This window comes from Haliotis cracherodii, unplaced genomic scaffold, assembly GCF_022045235.1.
Source record: "Haliotis cracherodii isolate W230 unplaced genomic scaffold, xgHalCrac1.p SCAF_10, whole genome shotgun sequence".
Taxonomy (NCBI): domain Eukaryota; kingdom Metazoa; phylum Mollusca; class Gastropoda; order Lepetellida; family Haliotidae; genus Haliotis; species Haliotis cracherodii.
This window is the reverse complement of record NW_027266265.1, coordinates 26,247,565-26,270,477: the sequence shown is the minus strand read 5'-3', so window position 1 is coordinate 26,270,477 and position 22,913 is coordinate 26,247,565. Positions and strand designations below refer to the sequence as shown.

At 39.0% G+C, this 22,913-nt stretch overlaps 1 protein-coding gene across 1 annotated transcript; it reads left to right on the top strand.

Annotated features, from left to right (window-relative positions):
• The first annotated feature begins 21 nt into the window (after nt 1-21).
• LOC139448277 (sorting nexin-21-like) lies at nt 22-13,734 on the top strand. The gene is made up of 3 exons (XM_071229821.1): nt 22-319; nt 5,064-5,176; nt 13,063-13,734. The coding sequence occupies exons 1-3, from the start codon at nt 127-129 to the stop codon at nt 13,732-13,734; spliced, it is 978 nt and encodes a 325-aa protein (XP_071085922.1). The 5' UTR covers nt 22-126.
• The last annotated feature ends 9,179 nt before the right edge of the window (nt 13,735-22,913 follow it).

Here is a 22,913-nt window from a genome sequence, read left to right as displayed (position 1 = left end):
ACCGGAAGTTTGGGTTTGCGATTGACAAGTCCAATATCATCGTGATCTAAACAGGACAATACAGAAATTACCTAATAGCTGATAACTGTTTGGTTTCAAGTATGTTGGAATTTTGACAATGCCAATATGTCATTTCTGAAGAAGTTTGGCCAAAGAAGCAGAGAAAGAGCTTTCACAGATCGTGCAAATCGAGAACAGGATCCAGATTCTGTGCTTGCAGACGACGATGATCGAGATCCTTTTTCCGTGAACATCACTGGTACACTTGACCTTACGATACCTGATGATGAGTCGAACAACGCTACAACACCTACATATGGTAATTTACTTGTCGTTATGGACTTTCATTAATTCATGATTTGTTTTCAATTTCAGTTGCAATTTCTGAAATGATATATAATCTTGCTCGCGGATCGGTAGATACTGTGACACTGATTGGTAGAAAATGTAGGATTTTAAGATATTTTGAGGAAAACTAGGCTGTGTCCGGTCAGGATAGACTATTTTTTTCTTGTGTTTGTTTTGACTGGTGACGGTAGCATTATGAAGAAGTAAGAAAAACTTTGCCTTAGAATTATAATGAAGGGAAAGCATCTTATCAATCTCATTAAAATTAGATCTTACACTCCAATATATTGTTTATATTGTTTATTCACAAAAAGTGTTAGGCCGTAGGCCTATTACACAGAAGTATTTACAGAGAGAGGGAGAAAAAAGAATTACCACTAGTTTACATATACAATGTACATCCATATCCATACACATTCATACACATGCATATACACAAATAAATATTTAGACTGTATGTAATGAACGAAGTCGAAAAGCTTTGTAAACGTAGACTGCTAGATTTCGTATGATTTTGGAGTTAGTGGATGACATAAGAGCATTAAATTTATTTTTAGAAGGGGTTGTAAAATATTTAGGAGGAATGTATTCAGCTCTTAAATTATTATAAGCATTGCATACAAGCACAAAATGATATTCGTCCTCAATAAAATTCTGGTTACACATCAAACACAGTCTCTGTTCTCTAATTTCCTTAATATATCGACCGGTCTCAATTCGCAGCCGATGGGAGGAGCATCTCAACTGAGCAAGAGCAGCTCTGAATTTTGAAACATTTACTACCTTGACATAGCTTTCTAAGCCAAATGAAATTTTGTAAAGAGAGTAACTCTGGGATTTAGTGCTAGATGAAACAGCTGCATGCCAATCTTGCTCAGACGAGGCTTTTAAACGGTTTACAAATTCCAAGATAAAGCTTCTACTATTATTACTAAATTGCATCTCCCATATGTAGCCAAAACCAAACGAACAGAGAATGTGTTTGATTTTAGAGACCCAGTTGATCTTACCATTATTAACATCAAGTAATAATAATCTATAACATTTCTTAACTAATCTATTTTCAGGCAAATGTAAAATTCTTTACCAATAAGTAACTACACGCTTATAAGCACATATGTACATAGGATACCTTCCGCATTCCCCCCGAACCACATGATTTGATGAAGATTGTTTAACCCCAAGAAAGCGTTTACATGCTAGTATCTGGATTTGCTCTAATTCTTTGTAGGTATCTACACCCCAAATCTCGGCACCGTATAAAAGAATTGGAGATATTTTAGAATCAAAAATTTTGAAAAACAAGTCATAAGGAAGAGGTTGAAACAATTTTAGAGATTTAATGACACCAAATAGGACCTTTTTAGCTTGTAAAGCAGCACTATTAACATGCAAAGACCAGGAGAGAGTTTTTGAAAGAATGGTACCGAGATATTTATAAGAACTTACACACTGAAGTTTTTTACCTTTGAAATACCACATTTCATATTTTGATAAAATACCCCCGTTTTTAAATACCACTACCTTAGTTTTATCCAAGTTGACTGTTAGATGATAGTTACTACAAAAACTTTCCAGAGCTTTTATGCGTTTTTGAAGGCCATACAATAATCTGGGTGAAGTTCCAAGGAAAACTCCAAATGAGGTTGTGTTGGGTGAATTTTCTAATCAACCAATCAGCATCAAGGCATGTGATTTCTCAGAACAAGTAAGCGATTTATTCGGACAAGCATATCTGATTTCTGTATCATAGAAACTATTGTGACTTAGAAGCTTTGATTGCCAAGAAAGCAGCACCCTTATATTGTTGTGGATATTGTATACATCCTGTAATTTCTGAGCACTACAGCATTTAGACCCAAAAGCGTGGGCTATGGAGGATATAAATACTGAGATTGAAATTTCAGAATTTTGGTGGTAAAGAAATGAAGGCCAATTGTTTTAGAAAGTTGACATCTGATTTGCTCAAGAACCCACATGTCCTTCATTTTGATGAGGCAGTCACCTTCTATGGATAGTATGGATGTTCCTTTCTAGTTTGAGTCAATCTAATTAAAATCAGATCTTCATTCATGCTACCGCTAAACAAAGATCTGAGGACATTCCATTAAGGGTCAAGCCTGAATAACCTAGACCAATGAAATGCCCTAACATGAAGTCGGTATAAGCCACTCAAAAAGCAGCTTTCTCCACCTATATGGGGCACTTGTTTCAAACTGGCTATTTCACATATATGATTCAAAATTTGAAAACAGGGACAAAAGAATATTATTGAATGTCTAATTGATGGCTGAGATTGTCTGGTAGTACTTCCCATTGGCAATGCACAGTCTCTTCCGTTCCAAGGTTTATCTGTTTGAAGCAAGAGATAGACGATGGTCATTTCATTAAGGATGACAATTTTTCGATTTTATTTCATAAAATGTGTTTTTATTATTATTTATACATAGCATATATTTCTGGTGTAGTTGTAGTGGAAGACCATTTGAATACAACTGCTAACACACCTATATTTTATGTACTAACTAGTATCTGCAATCTTGTCTTTGCAACAAAGATTTGAACAAACTCTTTGTAAATAACACTACCTTGTTATGTTTATTTTGATCTTTCTCAAAACTAATAAACTTTGGATAGAAATCCCTTATGCCATCAGTTAAGGGGAGGCAACTCTATATTATGGCAATATTCTGAACTTTGGATACAGATCACAAGGAGAGCAGAAATAATTGATCTTGAAAGTCCTAAATTACAATTTCTAAGATGCAGTAAAGTGCACTTTTTGAGTTACGTCATAATGAGCTGATATCATGGTAAAAATAATTGGGTTTCAGATGTGAGAAATGTATTATTTAATAGTGGCTTTTCATATGTATGGATTTCCCAAGATGTGGGAGATCCACAGTTATTTCTCTATTCATTTAAGCATAGACTAAAGGATATATTTTGTCAACAGTGGCACCAAAGTATTTTTGAATCACTTTATCTAAGCAATTACAGCAAAGCAAAATCATTGTTGCAAACTGAAAAAATATTTAACTTGTTTAAATGATAAAAGTTTAATCAGAGATTATTATAAACTTAGAATTTCATTGCACAATTATAACGAAATGTATGTCGTAGGTCCAAAGACGGTGATATTGTGAACTCTATTTGTACACACTGTTCATCTGGAGAAGTAGAGGATGAATACCAAGTAGAGGATGAATACCATGTCCCCAGTCGAAACATATTCCCATTTAAGGTATAAATTTCTCCCAATGTTGCAAGGTATTTTTAAAGACCATCAGTTAATGATAAATCTGCTAAACACTGAAATTCCTGATATGATCCATGCTGTTTCTGTATTCTTAAAACATGCCTTTATAGTGAGGAATGTGTAACTAGATTTAAAATCTATCATGTACATCACGTGACAAATGTTAATATCCAATCTGCATTGTACTATGGGTCTTGATGCCTAAATTACTGAATAAACTGTCTGTCTGTCTGTCTGATATCATGACGCTGTTCAAAGTACTTCCCCCAATGATCTTACGTATCCTTGGTAACATTGTTCTTGCATTACTCTTAAGCACATCCACATCAATTATCTATCAGTGAAATAGTTTCTTTAAACTTGTCAAATAATTGAATGTTATTCACTGAAATATGGCATGATGATGTCAACCATCTTTCATGCCAGGGAATTATGTCAGACATATTCAAACCACTGTGTTCGTCCCACAGTAGCTACAAAGTTTCCTGAGGCAGGCGTTGGTGCCCTAGGAATTATGTCTGTCTCTGGACACCGGAAAAAAGCAATTCTTAAAGAATTTCATAACCAGGTGTGCCCCTATTGCTCAGCGTAGGGCAATGAGCAATATACTGCAGTCAAATAAAACAGCTCTTCCTTCACCAAGTTCGTCTCATGGCGACCAATACATCATATTAGTGGCTAACAGTAGTGGGGGAAACAAAGTTGCAACTTTTGTAACAGAAAACACCTCAACTCACAAGAACCAGTGACACAGAACGTCTATGTTGGCATCTGTTAGCTTTGTCATCATGTGATTTAAGTTAAGCAAATTGATAAATAAATTTTAAACCCTTCTCATTGCTTGATAGGTTTACAAATAATCATACACTGAACGGATTATATGTGATTTAGTTAACTATAAACTACCCTTTTGTGTGGTGTTGTATTATGTTTATTACATACTGTGTCTCTTAAATTAACGTACAATGTGTGAAGCCCATTTCTGGTGTCCCCGAGATGTTGCTGGAATATTGCTAAAAGTGGTGTAAAACCATACTCAATCACTCACTTAAAGCAAGGGTGGAGGCAAGTAGGTGGAACAGCCTGCCAGTTCAAGGATTTTCAATTTACAGCATTGTCTATTACTGATTTTATTTTAAACCTATCTGCAATAAAGCACAAGGTTAGCATTACAATCAGCATCTTAGCAAAGTAATAAAGTTTGCTCTACCCCCATGTGTAGTATAATAAAGTATGGTTTTGCCCTGAACTAATTTAACGTCAGTGCCTTAACTATAATAATACTAAAACTATACTTTATTACACTACACTTGGGGGTAGAGCGAACTTTATTTCTTAGTTAGATGTGCAGTGCTGACAAGTCGGCACCATGGCAAGTAACAAATGAGTTGATTAGTTTCAAGTTAGGTGTTGATAATTTGAACTTATTTGTCAGTTTGACTTTTAACTGTTGCAGATGCTCAGTCCCCGCACTTGTTGCCTCTCAATGTTGATCCACCAGGGACTGTCCATGTTGCATTTGAAGTGACATCCGCTGAGGTTATTAAAGATCAAAGATCCAGCTATGTTGTAAGTCTATGTTGAGATAGCCAGTACTGCTATGTAAAATGCTACATCAGCAAGTTCTTGTTTTTGTGTTGAGTGTGTCTGTAGATGGGATGTGTGTCAGACAGTGTTCCCATAGAGTAAGAATGTAACAACATATAATGAAGTATCGCAGTTGTTTGCCCTATGATAGTAATATGTCAACAGGAATTTAAATATACCAATAGTATCATCGAAAATCTGCATAACAATCAATAGTCTCAATAGTTGCAGTAAGTTAGAAACAAAGGATGAGGGGGAGTTGTTTATCATACAATAAAACACACTGCAGGGGCAATAAGCCATGAGTGGTGCAGGATATTTTAATAATGAGGACCCCCTCAATGGAATCTGACCTAGGCAATGTCAGACAAGTCGATTTTATGCACAGGTGGGTATTTCCCACATATTCTCACAATCTTCCTATCCATTACCTGTACCTTTTCTCCCAATACCGATTGTCATATCTCTCCCGCTTTTGGATGTGACCATTTGGCCGTAGCGTTTATCTGCGTTTCCCAGCTACATCTGTGGGGAACCACTCCCCTCTCAAAAAAAATGTTGCCCAGTATATGACATCATCAAGTTGCGTGTGAATGTTTGAGTCTCCGGAAATGACATCATAACAGAACAGTGTTTTATTGTGAAATAAACTACACTTCTTTCTTCATTGTTCTTTGCAATTTATCGTGTAGCTATCTTATATTTATAAGTAAGGCATATATTATTTGTTTCAAATCTGCCTGTGTGGTTGGTTAGCAAGGATTACGACAACTTCAGATTAGAGGTACTTTCCTTGGGTTTGAGTAATGACATGGCTGAAAATGTCCATCTTCGAAATTGTCATTAGTACTTTGTTCATTTCTATTTCATTGATTAATTTTATTATCAAGCCTTAAAGTTGGTTTCCTACCATTACTATACAATCGCAATAGTAAAATTTACCCCAATAGTGAGCCCTACCAAAGAGTAAACATGTTTCTCCTGCAGCTTGAATATGTTACATGATGATTAGATTATAATGACTATTAGACTATATTAGTGACCCCATTGTTGACATTATATACTAGCATATATTGGCCTTGTTGTGTCAGAGCAGATGTCGAAATTATAAACAATGTCAATAATGCCTGTGACATAAAGTCATTTGACTTATAGATCAGGTGCACCTTCAGAATACTGGATATTCATCTGCCATGGTTTTTTATGTTACTTATATAGCAGAATACGACAGCATGACTATTTTTCAAATAGGGCAATGAAACTCAAAATAAGCAGAAAAATACAACCACTTGCATTTGTAGCATTTCATGTGAACACACCTTAGAATTGAATATCAAAGCAATTCATCAACATTGAAAATCGGACATTGAAATATTCCTCATCAGTGACATCCATTTGGGACTCATTTAAACAAACACAAATTTTTCATTAACTTTGGAAACTAAAAATGACATTTCCTTACGATAGCAGTAATTTCAAGTTGTGTGTGTGGGTGTGTGCGTTAAGCCCCCCAAACCCCCTTTTATTTTTGTGAGGCAACTAACAATGGCAGCAAAGAAACTTAGGAACCGGTTCTGAGGAAGGAGCTTGTGCACATTTGTTACCAATATGGCGAAAGGCATCTGATATTCGGTATTCTAGACCTAGTAAGTAGGCAAAATGAGAAGAAAATGGATAGCAACTACTTCTATTCTTTGTCAAGTTGCCATCCATAAAGTGTCATGTATTCATCTAATATAGTTTATTGAGATGTTTATCTTATCAAACATATTTGCAAGGAATTTTTGGCACACTTTAGTTCATTCAAGAATATGCCCAGTCACCTGTCTAGGTATGTTACTGAAGGCTCTTTAGACACCCTATGGGAAGCTGAACAGCATGAATAGACTGATGTGGAGCAGTATTGCTGCATGATGTGGAGCATGTTCAAAGCACATGGTATGAATGTGACAGGGTAGGAACACAATGTCACAATATTAATGACTGAAACTTAATATAATTATTTTTATTTACTGCTTGTTCTTGACAGAGAAAGAGCTGTGTGGGGTCTTGCTGAAGAAGAATTTGTTGCAACTAGTTGTGTGGTTCAGCCCATCACACAGCTCCCACGTGACCATGGAAGTGATGACGTCACTGATCAGCACATTACTGCTGTCACCTCAAGAGAATAGTCAGCTGTTTGAGCACGTGTTATGAATTTGAATCCTTTGCGTGTTCTAACAACACTATTGTGAATTATACTCTTCTCATGGTTTGTGTCTTCTGTATTTCATATGACTTTTACCATTGCATTAATATTTAATGCTTGATGGTGGCTTTTTATCACGGTTAATATCAGGCATATTGTTGCTCCAATTAGCCATTTTGATTTCATTGCATGGTCACGTTTCGTGTCGTGGTCTGTATTCTTTGTGTTGCTTGGTATTTCAATTTATTTATGGTATATTATTGTTATTAAAATGGTAGTTTTTCACGTTCCTTGTGTGAGGTTGGGATTGAGATTATAGCATACACAATGGGTTTGAGAACACATTGTGATTACACCTCTGCTATCATTGCAGATACATGCAATGTTGTACCAAGTGCGAGGGAAATAAGTCTGTGTGGGATCCTTATCCTTTGTGATTGAACTGTACTGATATCTGCTCCATGGCTAATAAGTGTAGCGTTTGTCTCGCACTTTCTTGAACAGTGTTCTCCAGGTATCTTTGAAACAACAGACACAACAGGCCTGTAAACTTCGCAGGAAGATGTCAGATTTCTCTGAGCCTACTACACCACCACCAGTCACGGTCTCCTCTTTAGGTGAGAAGCCTCCAGTTTCCACTCCTTTATGTGCAGCTTCGTCGGAGATATCGTCTACCACTTCCTCGCCTGCTCAGATGCTGACTTCCATCGTAAAGACATCCCTTACACTGTTGACTCCTCTACCCTCTGTGCCGATATACTCTTCTTTGACTACTACAATGACACTAGACTTGGTGCCGACGACTCTGCAATCATCAACTGTCAGCTGCGGCTCATCTGCAGCTTTTCATCCAGCACCTCCATAGGCGCCCTTTATGGATCCATCCTGGCCTCGGTTCCCAGCTCCCCTGGACATGAACACTCAACTTGGCCTTAATCAAGATGCCGGCTGGTTAACAGACTGCCTAGAGACATATGGTCTCACCCCATGCCTCCAGACCCGATGAGCAGGGATATGGTTGCGGCCTTAGATGAGGACTTCTCCAAGTTGTCTCTCACTCCCTCTTTCAAAGCACCACAATGCAAGCAAGATGGCATTCCGAACCACGCCTTTGACTTTGCCGATGGTGCTCACATCTTAGATGACGACCTTCACTGTATGACGAGATCTAAACGTACTCACGTGGATGAAACACCTGGTCTTTTTGTAACAGAGGCCATGCTGGGACTGTTCTCATAGCAGAAGCAGGGACCACAAGGGCAAGCGATGAAGCGATGGACATCAATGACTGGGAACTCCCATCCTGTCGTTGAAACTCCTGCAGGTGGGAGACCGCCTCCGTGGTCTAGTGGTAGAGCGTCCGCCCGGAGAGCAGAAGGTCCGGGGTTAGATCCCCGGCCGTGTCATACCAAAAGACGTTAAACTTGTTAACTTGTTGTTACCCTGTCTGCCGCTCGGCAGTAAGGGGCTAAAACAAGGACTGGTCGGCTCGGAGTCAGTAAACTGTGTCTGGGTGGGATATTCATGTTAAACTGCGGCATGGTATCTCAGTGAGCTAGCACTATAAATCGGCATCATTCCGGACTAGTACAAGCAGCCACACAAACACACACACACATGCACGTCGCTATATAAGTGCAATAATCTTGGATGCGATGTTAAACCAGATTTCACCTCACCTCACCTGCGGATGGGAGACTAGGGCACGATTGGCAGAGTTGGGATATCCTGGGGGACCCATGCGTCACCAACATCCTGCGCTAGAGATATTGGCTCTCACTGAGCAACTACCCACCTCGGATGTTGTCATCTGTGGCAGATGCCTACCCCTTCTACCCAACAGCAGCTACACCTCACAAACAACAACATGCTGCCAGAGGCCATAGAGATTTACACTCCCAGGCAAAAACACCAGGCTTCTACTCCCCAATATTCCTTGTCCCCAAGAACGTCTCGGACTTACTCAGAATAAGCGCCCGTCGTATTTCCACGTGTCCGCATTGAGGCTGGTTAAGTCCAAAATCAAGGCCAACGATTCACTGATCAGCCTCGACATCCAGGACGATTACTTAAGTGCTGATCCATCCCAACTACAGGAAATTCCTCTGTTTCATCTTCAGTGGTATCAATTATCAATGGGCAATGCTCCCATTTGGCATTTTCAGCTATATACATGCATCACCAAATAGAGTGCCACCTTCCTCAACCTGAGGAACATTCAATTTGAAATAGACAATTGCTTCCTGAACCACCAGAACAGGGCAACTCTCATCCTCCACAGGGATTTTACACATCAGATAGATCTTCAACATGCAGAAGTTGGAGCTCACGCCTTCGTTCAACCTGCAATTAATAGGCGGCCTCTTCCAGACCAACCTAGATCTCCTCTTTGTCCAGGGTCCTTCCAAAGAATAGATCAACCCAGAGCCTTCCTCTGATGTTGATAGCCCTTGGTGGCCAGCAAGGGGCTGCTTCTTGGATCACAAACTGACAGGTTGGCCCAACGTGTTGATCCATCCTCACAGCAGGCTGCCTTACCCATCTTCGGACAGGTTTCATCTTTACACCTGGTACATCTGCAAAGAGCCCTAAGCGCCAAAGGTTACTTGGCGGTTACTTGGCAAGGGCAGTGACGGCAATCACCTCTATGGCGACAAGTGGCGTTCTTATGAGAGTTTCTGCAAGGAGAAACACAAGGATCTCCCCTCTGTGTTGCCCTAATTCTTGCCTAAATTCCGGACACAGTCTTCGCCGGCCACTACCTGTGAGACGTTAATTTGAATACGTGGAATGCACTCACAGCTTTAGCCATTTGGTGGTTGCCCAGCAAATCACCTCCCTGAAGTGCCATTGACCCTTCCCAATGATGGGGGCCGACCTTTCGACCTCTCTGGCGCTTGTCACCCAGACTAGAAGGTTTATATGCTACGTCCATTGGCTCGGTACGTCGATCTGTTCTCCCGTCAGTAGGAAGGAGTGTGATAACCACTCTCCGGACTTGGACACACATCTTGGGATGAATCAAGTTGTTGATTGGATGGAGGATAGGGTTGGCTTCTATAGTGCCATCTCCAGGACCAGACGTGGACAAGGACACAATCTGGACCCACCCCTATGGGTCCTATGTTAACAGTTCTCATCTCGGCGCTCCATGAGGACTTTGCGAAGCTCTCACTCACACTGTCCTTAAAAGTGCTTAGTTATTGGCAGGATGACTTACTGGTTCACTTCTTTGGTGTGGTTAATGGCACGACTTTCATCGAATGACCCATTCATCAAAGCCTATGACGATCCGCATGCCTGATACTCGACTGTCCCTCATCAGCTCCGGAAATTCAACGTTTTCTTAAGCCCCCCCTCAACTCTTGCCTCGTCCTTGAGGACTAACCCTAACAGGATCGAGTCCGCCTCCGTGGTCAGCCCGGAGAGCGGAAGGTCCAGGTTTCGAAACCCCCGCCGCGTCATACCAAAAGATGTTAACAGATGGTACTTGTTGTTACCCTGTCTGGCGCTCGGCATTTGCAGGCCATTCTTCGAAACACCCAGTTGACAGTATCCTTGGACAAATCAGGGGACTCTCCACTCCTCCTCTCTGTTGTCGTAGACATTCCGTTTCTTCCAGTTTGGTAGACCGTCTCGACCTGCACTTCCTAGTTCAACACATTCCAGGGTGCCGGAACGTGTTGGCGTATGTGCTGTCCTGACTGGAGAGGGTGGCTCCCTCAGAATGGAAGTTACATCCCAAGGTTTTCACCATGATTTGCGGACGGATCGACCATCTCAGCAGTAACCTATTTGCCATTGTCAGAACATCCAGCTGCGTAATTAATTAGTCCAGTTCTGGATCCGCAAGCACTGGCGATCTATGCCCTCAGCATTCCCTACGAAGGATTAAAAGCATTCGCTTTTCCACCCTCTGGTACTCCTTCCCAGGATTTTACAAAAGATCAGGGATACTCGGAACCTAGTTCTGATTTTGGTGGCACCTTGGTGGCCGGGGAGAAGTTGGTTTGTTGAGCTCAGAAATCTTGCCAGGGATGATCCTCTTGAACTTACGGTTTGGCCATACTTACTGCTCCACCCACACAGCAGGTTACTGCATCCTACCCCGGCAGGTTTCGTCTGCACGCTTGGTACATTAGCAGAGAACCTTAAGTGTCAAGGGCTACTCATTGAGGGCAGCCAAGGCCATAGCCTTGGCACATAGTCCTTACACACAAAGGCTATACAATAACAATGGCGTTCAGGATCCCACCTCTGCTTCCCCCCAATTTGAATTTTTACTCTTCTTAGCAGCAAACATCACCTCAGAGGCTCTACTATTTCAACTATTTTTACGACCTCACCAAGGAAAAGTTGGGTTGGTTTTTTTTGCCCTGGCTATGGCAGCTCGGATTAGAAAGCTACACACCTTAGACGTCTACAGCGTCTGGTTTGAACATGGAGATAATGTTGCCATTCATCTTGGGCGCTGCTGGGATTTCATTGCCAAGAATCAACTCCCTGCACAGACAGGTCATTCACCATCTCTCCCCTCTCATCGATCATGAGATTAGAAGATTAAAGGGAACTTTTGTAATGCCAAGTGCATGATTTGCGATGATTCTTCAGACATTCGAAAACACAATGTTCAGGAAATGCTTTTTTATGCCAGTTTTTCCTACTTCGCAGACAGAGGTTAACTGTAATACTATCTCCATTTGGCTTCTGGCAGTCATTCTCCAGGCACAAGAAGCGGATTGTTTGGTACCCCAGCCCAGCCAATAACCATCACGATATAAAGGTGGTCGCATGGCTCTCCATAGCAACTGCTTCTGGCTCACACTTTTTTCTATTACTGTTCCTTTTTATAGGTTTCTCGTTTTCTTCACGCTCTCGTTTTCCTTCTGACAGGAATGGTCATTGTCATCGGTCAGGATGCTGCACTGGTTACTGCACTGGTTACTTGGACCTTGACAAGGATTTACTTGGGATCACATCAGAAGGTATGCCCTCTTCAGTACCGTCTGATGAAGATGCTTTAAGGAGTGATGCTGGATAAGTTAAAAAAATTTAGTAAAATCTAAACATATTTTTTACATTTGTATACTTATCCTGCATTACTTTGTCTAAGTGCCCTCCTGTCTCAATGCTACCTCCCCGTCGAAGTCCACTGATGTTCTAAAGCAGTAATGTGCTCATACAAGACATCTCCACTTCCAGGTCACATGGCAGTTGTGTGAGGGTACTGCTACGCTACTGGTTGGAGCAATTTCTTCAGCAGCTGCCCCTCTCACAGTTTCATCTTTCTGTAAAAAAAACAGCAGTAAATGCATTAAGGAGTAATGCAGGATAGGTATACAAATGTAAAAAATATTTAGATTTTACTTATGTTAAGTTTCAGTCATTGATATTGTGACCTTGTGTTCCTACCCTGTCACACTCATACCACGTGCTTTGAACATGCGCCACATCATGCAGCAATACTGCTCCACATCTGTCTATTCATGCTGTTCAGCTTCCCATACATATTAAAATTGAATGGATCTTCTTCCACAAATGAACATTTACAAGAATGGAATTGAAAAGACAGCATTTTTGTCAACTTACTTACAAATTACTGCAACCTAGGATTAGATGAGTTAACATGTGCTTGACGATTTATAACCTTGGTAACATGAATTCACCAACATTGTTTCAGTTATACACAATCCTGGTATCCAGCAGCTCTGGCGTGGAAAGGTTGCCAACCACGGTTGACCGTAGATATTCAGACTTTGAGAAACTCAACTCAGTACTTAGAAAAAAGCACCCCCACATTATGGAAGATGTATCTTTTCCAAGGAAATTGTTAGTTGGTAATTTTAGCAGTGAAACCATCGCACATCGGAGCAGAGCCTTTGAACAATATCTAAGCCATGTGTTTTCAGTTTACGAGTTGCGGTACTCAAATGAATTGGCAGCATTTTTCTACCTTAACGATGCAAAAGAAGGATACTCATTGTTATGCAGTGAACAATATCTGGAAGCAATTTCTCTGTTTGAGAAATGTCTACCTGTGTGTGAAAAACTGTATGGTGGTGGTCATCTAAGAGTTGTCTCCCTTCTGCATGCCTTGGTTGTGTGTTATCATGCAATAGAGAAACTGAACAAGGCTCAGAAGTATGCCGAGGTTGCACTAAAGAGCGCCAATGACCCAGTGGTGGATGAACCCAGTATTGCCCTCATCAAACTGTCCATCCGTCTGTGCTGGTCTTTGGGCAAGGACAAACAAGACCTTGAGAAGAGGCTACAGGAGTTAAAGGCCAGGAAGATCAATGTGGATAATGTGCCCGATCTGAAGGATATTGTCAAACTGAAGACATTGGTCTGATTAAAGATGCTATGTCTTTGTAATGACTTATTGTTGTTCAAAATATTTTGATTATTTTCATAGATGTTAAATTATTACAGAAATAATACAATTTATTATGTTTAGATAATGGCAACAATTGTTCCATTTCATTCCATATGTATTTTGTATGAATGCTGAAGTATGGCATGTCTAACTGTAAATGTAGTTTGACATTTGTTATTTCCCTTTGATGTAGCTAACCATAAGCAGTTAATATATTCAGGATCTAACAGATTGAGTATGGTTATCTGATTGAGTGTAATCTGTGATCTCAAAGCAATGAAGTGTTGATACATTTATGACAAGTACATTTTATGTAAACATTGCATTTTAGTTTAGTAGAGAACTACATCAACGAAATGATATTTTGATATTTAAGAAATAAACGACCAGGGGGTGTTGTTTGTCGTACAATAAAATACTGCATGGAATATAAACCACGAGGGGCATCTATTTCTTATACATGATACCAACATTATTAACAGCCTCTTCAAGAATGTCAATAAACTTTACAATTTATCGCGTAGCTATCTTATATTATTTGATAACACATGTACATTCTGTGGTATAACCTAATTTGTTAAATATATGCCTTGTTCTATATTTACTGTTTTGTGTATCATATCTGTAAATTAGACATTGTTGAGCTGGTACATGCAACCTAGTACTTCTATCTGCAGTCACCAAGGAACCACGCAAGCCCAGCCTTAAGTCTGCAGTTGGAAATAAAGACATTTAGGAAAATATACTTTAAGTCTACAGATGTCTCATCGCAATTATTGGATTATGGCTAACTGGAATGATAGATTGGGTTACCAGGATATCCACCATCCATGGGTGTCCACGTCGATAAGATTGGCTTAACAAACTGTGTATATATATATATATGTGAATTCAAGTGGTTACAGAGTTATTTCCCTTTGACCATAAACCGTGGTTCAGATTTCCGACATCCCAAACATATTCTCAGCAAGCAATGAAGAACTTTAACCTGCAAATATTGGGAAAAGTTACCTGGTAAAGTCTCTGATTATATAAAACGAACAGTAAATTAAGATGCCATGTAAATTAAGCTTGTGTTTGTTGAGACATGGGCACTTCTAATGTAGTGTAGTAGCCCCCGATGGTATGCTGAAGTACCCGTTGTAAATATTTGTCTGTCTCATTTCCTTGATGAATACTTAATTTGTGTCGTGTCTGACTCATATGGAAGCTTTGTACAGATATCCACAACCTCCTGACAGTAGGATGACTGAGGTTGGTACAAGTGGGATAATTTGTACTCCCATGATGACTCCAGATAGTGATGTACATGTGGCTTGTGAAGGGATACCAGCATGAAGAGAACACCTTGTGACTGCAGGACTTTCGGTGAAAAATTTAATTTATACTCATTTACTAAATATACTTTAATTTTGTCCTTGTTGACTCAGTATATCTGGCTGTTCTTGCCTGTTTCACCATTTTGCATATCTGCTGGTTTTGTTCTTGTTTACTGTGCAACTCGAGTTGTTTTTCACCAATATCTTTAATGTTCTTTCCCTAATATTTTTCACCAGTATTGTTGTAGAAAGATGATTAAAGGTAATATTGAGTATTGACTGATACCAGTAATGTTCTGATTTCCCTACATGCAGGTATTTCAATAATAGAAGATGTATTTGCCAAGTTTGCTTATAACAATTAACATTGTCTTGTTTAAGAAATGCACATTTGATTTCCACAATGAGCATGTACAAAAACCATGACATTTCATCACAAATGGATGACAGACCAGCAGTCATCCTGAAGTTGTGAATCACTAGTTGTACTTGTACAGTATATATTGTTTCTTGAATTTTAAACACATTGTTAATGATTCCAGATCTGAAGATGATGAAATGGGTTACGGAAGATTTGTTTTGTTTTGTTGATATGCTTCTAAGTTCAATGAAGACTGTTTCTGCTTCTGTTTGCAAGGCAGCAGTGACTTCCATTGTGCTCCTTTGGACAGTGGCCTCTCACAGTATGTTGAAAACATCTACATGGATATATTCAAAGCTTCATTGTTTTGCATAACCATGATTAATATAATCTTGACAATTTCTCTGGGAATAGTGTTCCCAGATTCAAACGGTTTTAGTGTGAAATAATTTTGATATATATGGCATGGTCAATTGTACATGGCTTAAATTTTATTGCGTGCCTTTGAAAATGGGACTATGATATCACCATGCACTGCATTATTTGCAGTATATATACAGTCACATACCAGTATATATGATGATCTTCCAAAATCTGTCTTAGGAGCTGACCATTTAATATCATATTCCCCCAAAATTCTTGAAAAAAATAATGATGCCTCAGACTGTTGAAAAAATAAAAAAATAAGCCATAAAAATTACATTGTTGCAAGGTGTTTTTACTTTTTTTAAATCAGGCTAATAGATATCTAGTTTTGTTGCTGTAGCTGAAACAGTATCTCATCTTGATGCAAAATGCCAGGCCCCACCAGAATATCAAATGGTCAGCAGTCCCTTACATGATGCAGGGATGCATATTGGCACTACCAGGGTATCTGTCACTGAGGCTGATGGTAAAGGTACCCTGGGGGATGGTCAAATTTCAGTCCTTAGAAGTTATCAATATTCGGGCTGGTATGGTACATGTTAAGTTGCACTATGCGTGATGTCTTCGGTAGATTCTAAATCTGATTAGATTTCATGTGGGGTTACATTTATACGACATGTCACAAGCCACATGAAGACCAGTAAAACCAAGCATATTTCAGTTTGTGAAGATAAACTATAAATATCTTTATCCAGGATTAGAGTTTTCTGCAGATCAGAGGAATTCTGTGGATTTCGTTACAAAACAAATCACAATATACTTATAAATCATATAGTCCCCATATCACCGTCTATCTTTCAGTGTTCTTTTTTTTAAAAAATCATTTTCATCTCTGTTATCAGTACCTGTCTATATTGTCATGGTTGTTTTAGATGTCAAGGTCATTCACTCAGATGTAAATTTTTTGTTTATAGAATGAGTCAGAATTTATGTCACAGTATTGTAGAAAGACTTTCTTTTTGTAGCACCGTCTTTGTTTGCAATAAGAACTGACACTGCTCATGATTATGCAGATGATTATGATTTATATACCCGGTAAAGAACTTGACACTTTATGTTTTTACTAAACTTGACGTTTGGGGGCTTTAGTTTGAAAGAGAGGTGTTCCTTTGCCAAAGATCAATGATATTAAGATCAGATCTAGTACTCCCATATGATACCTCTCTGCCTTTAGGATCAAACTTTGTCAAGTGATTGGGCCGAGTTCGCCGTTAACATGTAAGGTGTCTGAAACAGTGTAGGTGTGTCAAATCAAAGACAGGTATTGTCAAAAAGTGCTCCCCAAAATAACTTGACCAAATTTTACATGAATCAAAGCAAATCTTATATTTTGTGCTGAGTGGTATGTGCCCTTTTCTTGTTAATCAACTCTATGAGGTCACTGTCATGAATTATTCAAAAGTTTGTTCGATACAAGGAACTCTTGATTTAAGTTTTTTTTGCAGTGTGTATGTTCTTTTTTGTGCATATGAGTTATTGTTGGCAAATAGCAATTGTTGGTACAGGAACGTTACACATTTGGAGGCATTTAGGTAAAAGTAGTGCTGCAGTTTTTCCATTTGTTCATGTAATACAAACACTTTTCTTGTTCACATTGTTTTAACTGAGATATGTGATGCTTGACATAAATACAGGACCCCATAACTCCCCTTTACAAACCTGGCAAGCCCCTAACAAGACCCTAACACAGTGCTAGTGCTAGAAGCTAGATTTCCTCTTTTCCATTATTTATATGCTTTGTTGATATAGAAATGATAAGAAGCATTGTTATTACCTGCATGTGTTCATGTTGAGTTTGCTGTTTTGTTTGCTTTGATGCTCCTGCAATGTATAATGTCTACAACTTCCTTTGTTTGAAAGTAATGTTCTTTGTTAACGTCACAATATATTTCTTGAAACCATTTTGCTTTGTTTTTTTAAACATGCTTAAAATTGCATTCTTGGTTTATGTTGATGCCACACTAAGGTGAAGAGAGCTGCTGTAAGTGCAAGCCATCAGAAGAAGTTGTTCATTGTGGTTTTTCCTGTCAATGACTACAATAGATCAAAGAAAAGGAAGACAATTACCTCTTGTGTAGTTTATCCCACGATCATGAACTGAAGAGAAAAAGGTTTTAAAATATAGGAGCAGAGTATCTTCAAAGTTAACATGGAAAACTACTGACCTTGGTATGTTCCATTGTGTTCATTGTATCTGAGGTTTGTGTAGTGGTGGGTCTCATGCACAGGTTTGAACCTAGCGTGTATTCTGACATGCTCTGCTTCTATGCTCTATGTGAGGGAGGAATGTACCATGACATACTCAGATGTGATATCTTTGAGATCTGTGACATTGTTTTTGTAATTACATTTTTGTTTTCGATAACTGTCAACATTATCCTAAGTCTTTCATTCTATCAATTGTACATTATACTCAGGTCACCCAGGTGCATGACATGTACACTATTTTGAAAAAGGTTTTAAAGTTTCCGTCAAATCAGAGTAAATGTCAAAGGTAGGTTCATGAGGCATGCGCTGAGGTTTCCATAGCAATTAGACCTATGGAAATAAAATTAAAATTTCGTTTTAATATTAAAAATATTAAATGGCCCGCATGTACAGCTTCTGTCATTGTCAGCCTATATAATCATCTTCTCAGAAACCACTGGACTGATGAAGCTGTTCGGCCTGTCCTCATTTCGCCTTCACCCTTATCAAAACAAATTTACAGCTGTATGCACATAAGTCAAGTGCTGTGTTACCTCTAAAATAATGAACTGACCCAAAAGAAGGTTAAACAGACAAAACAATCTTGAAGCTTCATACATTGTTTAATAGCTGATATTTACATTATGCAGTAATAATAATAATGACTCATGATTACTGTAGCTTTAGTACATATCCAATGGCATCAAAAAATTGCATTACAGTTAAACAGACAAGACAATCTTGAAGCTTCGTACATTGTTTAATAGCTGATATTTACATTATGCAGTAATAATAATATTGACTCATGATTACTGTAGCTTTAGTACATATCCAACGGCATCGAGAAATTGCATAACAGTTTTTCTTCCACTAAGAAACTGTGTCTTTAGTCTTTCAATTCTTTCGTCCCTTTGTCTGTCAACACGAGCTCGGGGTCTGCATGATCCTCCAAGTTCAATTTGTTTCCTTGAGCGTCTGTCTGCCTTTTCAATCTTCTTGATCTCCTTCAAGAACTGATAGATGTTAGGGTGAGATCGGGGCATTCTCTTTTTCAGTCCACAGAGGAACCCTTCCAGATGGTTGTTGGATCGGGGACCGGTGTTGTGCTGGTTCCAAATATGGCAGGGGAATCTAGCGTCGTCATCTACCCATGTGCTGGTGACATAGTCGTTAAAATCACCAATCTGTTGATCATCAGGTCCTTGCTCCATCACCTCAACCCATGCATTCTGTACCTGGTCAAGTGGGAGAAGTGGCAGGGCTGCGGCACGTCGAACATGGGACTGGATTGTTCGTGTATTCTCGTACAAGACCTCTCAACTACCTGACGCCACAAAGCTTGTGAATAGTGAAACAGACAACCCCTCACATAACTATCAGGAAAAACCTCTGCAATGGCACTTATGACTTATGACGCTGCTTGATTCGACCAATGAGTCTGATGTGTTCTTCATTCTCTACAGGGGGGTGGCTGTGAGGAGTTGTAGACACGACGTGTTCTGCAATAGTGCTGCAGCTACCATTGCAACCTGTGTGGACACACTTCCAGTGAACATCAACTTGACGCTTGACATTCAGTCTGTATCTATAGTCTGCATAAAGTACTTGCTGGCCACGTCTTTGTGATGTTACAAACTCCGCTCTCTGAAGATTTACCATTTTGATGCTGACCAGTAAGCTTACTTACTTACTTACTTACTTTGGAGATTTAACGTGCGCTTTCCGACTGATGCGTATTTCGCACACGGGCCCGGCCAGGCCATTTAATGTGTTTCCGAAAGGGGCGAGGGTGGTATGTGCAACCCAAGAGGGGGCTTTAGGGGTTGCTTATATAGAATTTGGGAATTTTGAGATTTGGAATAGATGCTGATGGGGTTGGGGAGGAGAACTAAGGGAGCTGGGTATGGTGGATGATTGTTTGTTTATGTGATTTTGATTTGGTAGGTTATTATGGTTTTAGATGCGTTTTATTAGTTCCGTTTTTATTAAGAATACGCCTAAGGCCTTGAAGTTTTCTAGTTTATTTTGTGGGTTTAGTATTGCTTCTAGAGTGAGAGCCTTGTTTAGATTGAGGGTGGTTTGTAATGCGGTTCGATGTGTTAGGTAGTGTGTGCAGTGGATGAGTGCGTGTTCTGGGGTTTCTGGTTGTTTGCAGTGTGGGCAGTTACCTGTAGTGTGTTTTTTAAATTTTTTTAGGTGGTTATTTAGGTTGGTGTGTCCTGTTTGGAGTTTAGTGATTACTCTGTCGATTTTTTTTGATGGATGGAGAATTTTTGGTTTGGTTAGTGGTTTGCTGAGCACTCTTTTGATTTGGCTATTTGAGTTTAGATATAGGTTATGCCATTTTTTTGTGATTTTTTGTTTGTTTACACTTTTAATTTCTGATTTTGAGATGGGTAAGTTTAAGCTTATTTCTGGGATTTTAAGGGATAGTTTAGCTGCTTTATCGGCGTTTTCATTACCGTATATTCCTACGTGGGCGGGTATCCACAAGAAGGTTATTTGTTTGCCTGCTTTTGTTAGGTCGTTGGAGCTTTTAAGTATTTGATTTATTAATTTAGGTCGGTTTTTGGTATTTTTGTTTTGGAGGGCTTGTAGTCCACTTAGGGAGTCAGTAAGTATTAGGATTTTTTGGTTGTTTTTGGATTCTTGATTGTGGAGGGCTGAGGCCATGCCCATTAGTTCGGCCGTGAATATTGATTGGTTATTTGGGAGTCGGAAGGATTGTGTGGTTTTAGTTGGTTGTGTGGTATGGACTCTGAAACCCGTGTGTTTGGAGGTCGGATCTGAGGATCCGTCCGTGTAAATGTGACACCAATTTGGCCAATTTTTGTGTATGTATGCTAGTGTGGTAGTTTTAGCTATGTTTGGGTCGGTTTGTTTATTTATTTGGCTAGCTAGTGTTGTGTCTATTTTGGGTATTTTAAGTTTAGGGGTGAAGATATTTGATTGTTTGCAGTTTTGTTTAAGATTTTTAATTTGGTGTTCATTTAGGTAGTTTGTTATTCTTTGGGATATTGGGGTAAGTAAGGGGTGTTTACGAGCTAGAGCTTGGTTTTTAGGGCTGATGTTTTGGTTTATTAAGTTTTGGATGAGAGGGTTTGATTGGGACGCGGCCCAGAAATTTAAGCTTAGCTGTTCCCTGCGTAAGGGACCAGTAAGCTGATAGGTCAGGTACATATATACCAATGCAATAATAACAACAATAACAGTTCAGCAATTGAGCAGACATCTAATTTCCTTTAATTAAACCAGTACTAAGAACTAACCAGTTTGTAACAATTGCAAAGAATGTGAGAAGCGATGATAGGCTTCTTTACACCTTATTTATTAAATAAGATTTATTTACTTATCAAGATTTACTTGCACATTCAAAACAACTAAGGATTAACAGAATGACCAAGTCAAACAAGAGTTGTGAGAAGTTGTCATAGGTTGTAAAAACTTCACTTTGAACCTCTATGCCGCTTGGATTAGATTAGAGCTTCGATTAGTTAACAGCCTGAGATGGACAATGCCCATTCATATAATATGGGTGAGGCAATTAAGCATTTGAATTATTGTAGGCGAAATGAGGTGTAGGCGAAATGAGGGCAAGCCCCAGCTGTTCACTTGCTTGTTCCCACTACTGCAGCCATATTGAAAACCCACTAAAGGCTTAACTCATTATCCCCTCAGAAACCACTGGACCGATGAAGCTGAAACTTCACTTGCTTATTCCCACCAGGTTTGAATCTGACTAAAAGCTATTTATTACCATTTCTCAGCCATTTCATTTGGAATGAAATTTGGTAAATATGTAGTTAGCAGTGTGACTCCACACTTCCGGTTTTTGCGATATCTTACATTTTTACCTGTATTTGATGTTTTGCTTCAATCATTCTGAAAGCTGAAACGTCTTTGGACATTACTCAGATATGTTGATGTTTTGAGCATGTTCTTAAATTCTTTCAAAATGCATATTTGACTTCTTCTCTAAACCCGAGGAAGCGGAACTTTGGCATGTATGTATCTCCTATGATGACATCATGTTATTTTCTAATAATAACATTTTCCTATAAGATTTTAATATTTATGCAGAAAACATATGAATATTAGTGTTGACAGCAACGTTTCTTCAGTGGCTGTGTTTGTTTTTAAATTGTTTACATTCTAACACAGGTGAGCTAATGTGCAGTGGCAATATTTTTTCAGTTATATTTGTTTTAAAGAGGAGTCTATGAGAATGGGTTTTTTTCATATTCCCTGTTTTTGATTTGTTGTGTTTGTCAAATGTAATAGGAATGTTAATTTGTTAGTAGTCGCTGAACATGTGTCTGGGTCAAAGAAGGAAACAAATTGTGATATTTTTTCAAAAGTGTGCTTGGCTGTATTGAAAAAAATCTTAAACATGTAAAGTTGGAATATTTTCCCCCAAAACTGTGAAGTTTTGGTTCAGCAAAACCATAAACCCAGGAATTAACAATAAAATGCCTTAAATTGAAGGAGTACTCTAATTTGGCTCAGAATAACATCAGCTCACCATTCCATTATGAATGATTTGTCCATGATTATTTTAGTATTTCTCTTGAGATTGAGATGAGAGGTACTACATGGTGGTGTAATTTGGATCTATTTCTAAATACCTTGAAACAAATAAATACTGCACCAACTAATACTCTTGTGCTGCATGACTTTCTCATGGCCACTGTACTTGTTCAGTGCTTTTTGCTATTTTTGACATTTTCCAATTTTTATATTTTCCAATGCTGCTGGACTAACTTTGTGAGTGATATTTGTTTCCGGAGCAGAACTCCGAAACTGTTAAAAATTTCTTCATCAAACTTTGCATTTATGACACTCAAGTAGTGAAGTTGTGCCTT